Source organism: Labeo rohita, chromosome 8 (assembly GCF_022985175.1).
Source record: "Labeo rohita strain BAU-BD-2019 chromosome 8, IGBB_LRoh.1.0, whole genome shotgun sequence".
NCBI lineage: Eukaryota > Metazoa > Chordata > Actinopteri > Cypriniformes > Cyprinidae > Labeo > Labeo rohita.
In genome coordinates, this window is record NC_066876.1 from 20,844,575 (window position 1) to 20,851,904 (window position 7,330).

The 7,330-nt window shown below is 36.3% G+C and overlaps 1 protein-coding gene across 2 annotated transcripts; it reads right to left on the bottom strand.

Moving 5' to 3' along the window:
• Positions 1–600: 600 nt before the first annotated feature.
• On the bottom strand, positions 601–5,745 carry mapre1a (microtubule-associated protein, RP/EB family, member 1a). 2 transcript variants are annotated; one of them, XM_051116575.1, is made up of 8 exons: positions 5,590–5,745; positions 4,934–5,104; positions 4,506–4,651; positions 3,618–3,813; positions 3,206–3,241; positions 2,818–2,930; positions 1,942–2,094; positions 601–1,854 (listed from the first exon to the last, which is right to left on the bottom strand). In XM_051116575.1, exons 2-8 carry the CDS (start codon positions 5,052–5,054, stop codon positions 1,804–1,806), a joined length of 816 nt encoding a protein of 271 aa, XP_050972532.1. In that variant the 5' UTR covers positions 5,055–5,104; positions 5,590–5,745; the 3' UTR covers positions 601–1,803. The 2 variants fall into 2 exon arrangements, with proteins under 2 accessions (XP_050972532.1, XP_050972533.1); XM_051116576.1 differs by lacking the exon at positions 3,206–3,241.
• Between the last annotated feature and the right edge of the window lie 1,585 nt (positions 5,746–7,330).

Sequence of the window (7,330 nt, forward strand, 5' to 3'; positions counted from 1 at the left end):
GACAGATGTATTTTGTAAACATAAAGGCAGGATGACTTAACATTGAGAATTTCCTAATAATAAAAAATAGTACATTTGATAAATAAGCAAATAAATAAATACAATGTAACGCTGCGTTCAAGGGGCTTATGCGTGCAATTTTGGAAGCGAACCTTTTTTGCACAATAGCCTGAACACTATTTAGGCTACTGAAACATTTTCTTCAGTAACAGGTAAATCGGTAACGCGACATCACATTCGATCACTAAATCTCAAGAGTGAAGTAAATTAAATTATGAATTAATTTGAATTTTCTTAAAACAGCTGTGGTGATCAGCAAATACACCGATGGAGCAGCAGAATGATGTGGAGGTGACTCGAGAGAGGGAGTCAGATACAGCAGATGCGACTGCGGATCCGCCGTCTCTCTCTTTCCCAGAGGTGTTCCGCATGATTCAAGCAGGGGAGGAGGTTCCTGGACTCCAAAAGCTGGACATCAAACCTTGTCAAGAGCAGCCCACGGTTTCTCAAATGCCCAGAAAGTCAAAACCATGGGAAAAATGATCAGTGTTTCTTAATTATAAAATGTGGACCGAGTTAAAACACATTTTGCTTGTATGAAAAAGTCACATTATTTACTTTTTTTTTTTTTTTGGATGTGTATGATTTTAATACATAGCAAATGTGGGATGTCAAATGCAGGGTTTCCACGGGTCCTTGAAATGCTGGCAAGCTTGTGAATCTGAAAAAAAAATTCAAGGCCCTGTAAAGTTTTAAAAAATAAACATACATAGATACAGGTCCTTGAAAGTGCTTAAATTTATTTTGTGCAAAAAAATTCCATATTATTCCCTCCGGTCCGCTGATGTGTTATTTCACCAACACTTTGTGGCCTATGCATACTAGCTGGCTTGTTTTAGGCTAGTTACGCACACTTTTATCAGATCAGTGGCATATGGCCAAAAATAAATGCAAAAAAACCCCACCTTTTTTGCATTGTGTTTGACACATAAAAAATGTAACAACGTATCGTGCAAGGTAACAAGATGTAACCTTGCACTCACTTGAATTTGAAGTCCTTGAATTTGAGGGTATTGGACCTGGAGAGTCATTGAAAGGTCCTTGTATTTAAGTTAACCAAGGTGTGGGAACCCTGCAAATGTAAAAAAGCATGCAACCAAAAAAAAACCCCTAGCTTTCTCAGATTTAGCTTCAAAATGCCTGATGACGGTGGCATTTATAGCTTTGACCAGTTAAGACAAAGTGATGACGACATCACACGGCTCAAACCCAAGGCCTCTCATGACTGTCAAGTGGTTCCTCATGGTCTCATGTACTTGTAAAAGGGAAATGCAAAAGGTTGACACACATCCTGCTTCACAGCTTATTTAGAGGAAGTGACTGTCGCTCACAACTGGTCAAATGTAGCTCACTAGCAGTCAAATGTACAGATCAGAAACTAGATAACAACAGAAGCAGACCTGATTGCTGTACCAGATCAGAACAGCTTGCTCATATTTGAATACAATACCGTGGGTTTGTTTAGTCATTTGCAAGTCAGACCTCAGTAGACTGCTTTATACAAACAGCCTTTGATAAGTACTTTATTTTTCCATTCACAAAAATAATTTTGTTTTGATGGTCAATAAAAAAGCTGAAAATTCAAGGTATAGAACTTCCCTGAATAAAAAGACATTCAAAAAGTCAAAGTCCAAAATGATGGACCAAAGGCAAGTGCAGCAGAACAGGAGGAATCAGCCAGTATGTACATTTGTGTGTCCAGTGGGGTCTCTTTTTTTTTTAAAACCGTCACCCCTGGATTGGTCAAAACTCTTCTGGTTCTCCTCCCTCATCCTCTGGAATTACAAAACCTTCCTGTTGAAATACAGAAGAGCATAGAACTCAGCAGGCTGAAGACAGTTTAGCATGAGACTTTCTTAAAACACTGTGATATATACTTACATCTGTGGCATACAGAATATCCACAATTCTTTGCAGTGTAGGATCACCCTCACCCTCTTTCTCTTGGCAGATGAGCTCGATGTTTCTCAGTTTGCCAAAGTAGAAATCCCTTTCCTTTTCCATGTCAGCAATAGTAGCCTTCAGGTCATTTACCTGCTCAGATGAGCATAAAACAAAGAATTACATACATTTTTATATCACAACAATAAATTATTATTATAATAAAATAATATCACTGCCATTGAAAAGTTTGAAATCAGTAAGATTTTCAATGTTTTTTAAATTAGTCTTTCCTGCTCATCAAAGCTGCATTTATTTGATTGAAAATACAGAAAAAAACTGTAATATTGTGAAATATTATTGCTATTTAAAATAGTGGTAATATACTTTAAAATAGAATTTATTTCTGTGATGCCATGCTGAATTTTCATCAGCCATTACTCTAATCTTCAGTGTCATATGATCCTTCAGAAATCATTCTAATATGCTGCCTTTTTTGTTTTTGGGAGACCCGTGATACTTTTCTGAGGATTCTTTGATGAAGAAAAAGTTAAAAAGAACAGCATTTATTCCAAATAAAAATCTTTTCTAACAATAGAAGTCTTTACTAATTAGCATTTTAAATAAATGCTGTTCTTTTTAATGTTTTATTCATTAAAGAACTCTTAAAAAAAAAAAAATTATCACATACTAATATATATATATATATATATATATATATATATATATAAAAACAAATTTTAAATAAAAAAAAAAAAAACAAAAATAACTAATTAAAAAAAACCTAAACTTAAAAATAATGCACCCAATGTTTTATATAAGCTAAATAAGCTTTATATAACCCTTCATATACCCACATGTCTTGCAAAGTCTTACCATCTGAGTAAGTGCTCCTTTCTCTTCATCGCCGCCGCCTGTTCCCGCGCCTCTCGTTGCAGCTGGAGATGTCTTTGGTGCAGATTTAGGTGCTGCGGCTGAACGCTGTGGAGCTGAACATTAAGACCACATCCATCATCTTGCCTTGAGGATAAGCGTCAATTCTAGCTTTAAACTGACTAACTGAATAAATTATTAAATATATTTATTTCATATATTGAAGCTAAAATTTAAATAAAAAACAACTTAAAAATAATACTTTTTTTTTTTTTTTTTATTCCACCAACAAGTGCCATAGACCCAAAAGAGAACTGCGTGATACCCAGAGGGTGAAGCAACCTTGTAGATAATGTGCTTGAACTAAAACTCGCAGTTATCAATTTCTTACCAACAGGGGCCATTGGCTTGACTGCAGGTGTGATGTCTGAAGTGAACAGAAAAATCCATGCACAGGCAACGTAAGGCTCCACTCATTCTCACACATGTAAAAACAGCTAAAGCATGTATGACTGGCCCACTGGTACGTGACTGGGTCACACCCACATATTTTTGAGTCATAATCCAAAACAGCTGCAGCTGTCATGCACCTGTTAGCATTAGGACAGCTAGCTTCCGACAATAATGCTAGTCCCAACATGAACTAGGACTATACAAACCCAGATACTGATATGTTGAAAACTACTTATAAAAATGATCATAAAATCATTTCGTAAATTTTACTAAGTGGTATTTTTCCATGAGGATAAAACTTAGAAAGGCTGCAATGGTATTGAGAACTTCCCGTATGTCTTTCTCCTTACCTGAGGTGGGTTTCCTTGGCTTGTTAGCTGTAGCTGCCACTGAACTCTGACTGGTGGCAGTTTCTTGTCCCTGTCGAGCCGCCACCGGATCATATTCCTTCCCGTCATAATTTGCATCAAAGAACTTTTTAAACCACTGCACAAACTCAAAGTTATCCTGGAACTTGCCCTTCACAAGCTTGTCAACAGGAATAATCTGCGGAAGTGATGAAAAATGTTTCAACATAGAGGGTTTGCACTTACATCACGGTTTGGTCAGTTACCCAAATGCACGGCCATATTGGAGATACTCAGATGTAAACAACAGCATGGATTGCACGGTTAATGTACTACTAAATATGTTGTTCTGCTAATTTATGCGGTCTAAACCATGGAAAAAACGTTTGGAAGATGCTAAATCATGTTGAGAAGGACTTCATAAGCAGGAAAAGGGCACAATATTTTGACAAAGAAGACCCACATGCATAGATATTAGCCTAATTTCACCTACCTGACCAGAAATGATAAGAACAAACATGAATGTTGTCAAGATTCTTGCCCTGGAAATCCTAGCTTAGTTTGACCAACCACAAACATGTTTTTTTGCACACTTCTGCATGATTTGTTATAACTTTTGGCATTCTATAGTACTCCAAATGTTTTTCCTGGTCCGACCGATTAGTACAGCCCAAAACATGACGACATCGACCATTTTCAGCAGCAATAATAATCTGAATCGAATGAAACTCGCAGTGGCATTGGTTACATCCAGTGCCGCTAATATGGCCAATTGATGACGTGTCATGAAAGCACTACATAATTTACACTTCAAATATATTACATTATGAATATATTTTGTGAAGCTATATGAACACATGATTAGTATGCTAATGAAACTGGTTGACATACTTTGCTAACTCCCATCTTTTTGAAGCTGCCTTGAAGGAGTTTGAAGTTATGGATATATTCGTGCTCAAGTTTGGCCTGGAATTTGACTTTCTTCAGTGGAAGACATGATGGGAACAGCATGTCCATGAATTGACAGTAAGCAGCACCTTAAAACACATTAATGAAGACATAGTCAGTAAATACTAATATAAAAGGGCCCAACCCAAACAAAAAACACTGTATTATCTTCGTCTATTCCCTCACAACAATGTGCTAACCGCTGACTCAGATGTTCACAAATTTAGCATGCAAATGATACTCAGTCTATGACCCACTATTATGGTCAAATGCAAACTAGGCATAAAGTTTATATCTAAAACTCCCTCAGCAATTTAATGATGCTAGGGTTGGGTGTGTGAAGTGAAGGGGCCAGACAGCTGGTCACTGACCTGAGCACAGTTGCTCGATCTTGGCATGGCTCATCTGTAAAGACTCGTTTATCCATGTGAGCATGTCATGGCGGCTGAGGTTATCACTTGTCACTGATGTCGAGAACACGTTCACAGCCATGGCTGGGACAAAACCGATGATTTAAAGCTGAGGACACTTTTCCGCAGAAGCTGTTGGAGAGAAAGGGTGTGGAAAAAGAGTTAAAGCCTCATTTCCTTAAACACACATTCACACCCTTCAACTCATCTGCATCATCATCATCTTACTTCCTACTTAATGTCACTTCATTGTATGGCTGTACATTTATATCCATGTAAGAGCACATTTCTGCATCGAACACATTACTAACAAGATAAAATGGACACAGTATATTCATTTTAAAAAGTTAATCTCTTGTAAACTTTTTAGGATTGCGATTTTACGATCCACTTTAACACTAGTTAAAGTTAATCTGTCAAAATGTTACTATACGCTATATAAGTATATACGTTTTAACCGTTGACTTTTTAATTTCTGAACATTTAAATCACAACATCAGATGACTTTTGTCGCTCAAAAGACCAAAGTACCAATAAAGTATTGTTTTTTTTTTTTTAATATAAAGTAAAGCGTACTGTTGTGCGTGTCACCGATCAAATCAACGCATTTGTCTTACGTTTGGTTCTGAAAGTCCAAACTATGATGGGACGTGATTGAAGCGGGCTGCAGTTTCACCGGCGTGTCGTTCGTAAACCGCCGCTTCTGCAGCAGGCTGTAAAACAGATTGTAAGCTTGAAACCACAGCAGAAGCTTACTAACTAATCACAGATGTCAAAATAAAAGTCATCATTCGCCTATAGGAAATAAATATGTCGTTAACTACTTCAACGCCTCAAAATAAAAGTCACCATCATCAAAATAAAAGTCACAATTGAACGCATAAAACAAAAAATAAAGTTTAAAGAAATCACCTACAGTTTTGGTCAATGTAATAACATAAAATATGCAAATTCAAACGTTACATTTATGTATATTTTGAACTAATCTTCAAAAAGCTGTGGTTTACAGTGAATTTGTAACAGCTAAGGGGCGTTGTTAGGCATAATGTGGAGCCTCCCTTTAGCTGTTCTAAATTCAGTGTAAACCATGGCTTCACGGGGCTTATTGCTTTTAGAAAACGGTTCTTCTATATATGTTTCACAAGTTTCACTAAATAAAACAAAGCAAATTAAAACGTAATGGTATTAATACATTATTAAAGTCCACTTCCAAAACAAAGATTCACATATAATGTGCTCACCCCACTGTCATCCAAGATGTTCATGTCTTTCTTTCTTCAGTCGTAAAGAAATTATGTTTTTTTCAGCATTTTTCTCCATATAATGGACTGATATGGTGCCATGATTTTGAACTTCCAAAATGCAGTTTAAATGCGGCTTCAAACCATCCCAGCCGAGAAAGAAGGGTCTTATCTAGCGAAACGATGGGTTATTTTCACAAAAATAATACAATTTATATACTTTTTAATTTTAAAATGCTCGTCTTGTCTTACTTTGCCTGGTTTTTTTTTCAGTTCATGACAGTTAGGGTATGTCGAAAAACTCCCTTTTCATGTTCTCCCGTCCAATATTGCCATTTTATCTTTTTTGTTAAGGGTGTTCACTTTGCAAAGACTGGGTCGGAACTTCTGCAACGATGTAGGATGATTTTTAAATGATTTTTGAAGTTGAGGATAAAAATACGATTGGAGTTTTTCGACATACCCTAACTGTCTTGAACTAGAATACACCGAGTTCAACGAGAGCGAAACAAGACGAGCGTTTGCGATGAAAAAGGATTTTAAATTTTATTTTTTAATGAAAATAACAGATCATTTCGCTAGATAAGAGCCTTCTTCCTCAGCTGGGATCATTTACAACCGCATTTGGGATCGTTTGAAGCCACATTTAAACTGAATTTTGTAAGTTCAAAATCGGGGCACCACAGCAGTCCATTATATGGAGAAAAATCCTGAAATATTCTCCTCAAAAAAAATTCTTAATGACTGAAGAAAGAAATGATCGAACATCTTGGATGACAAAGGGGGGTGAGTACATTATATGTGAAACTTTGTTTTGGAAGTGGACTTCTTTAATACAAACATTATTCTTCCGCCAAACAATGTAGTTCCTCAGTTATTTACAACAGCTTTGAACATGGCTTAACTAATCAGAATCAAGGACCGGAACTATCCATTTTATAATCTTATAACAATCTACTAATGTGTGTGTAAGATATGCAAGAGTTTTCGATGTCAGTTATTTTCCATTATAAACCTTGTTTCTGATTGGTTAAGACGTGTTCTAAGATGTTTAAATTACTTTACAAACATACACCTTTGTTTACGTCTGTTTGTTGCTCGACAACCACTTTGTTGC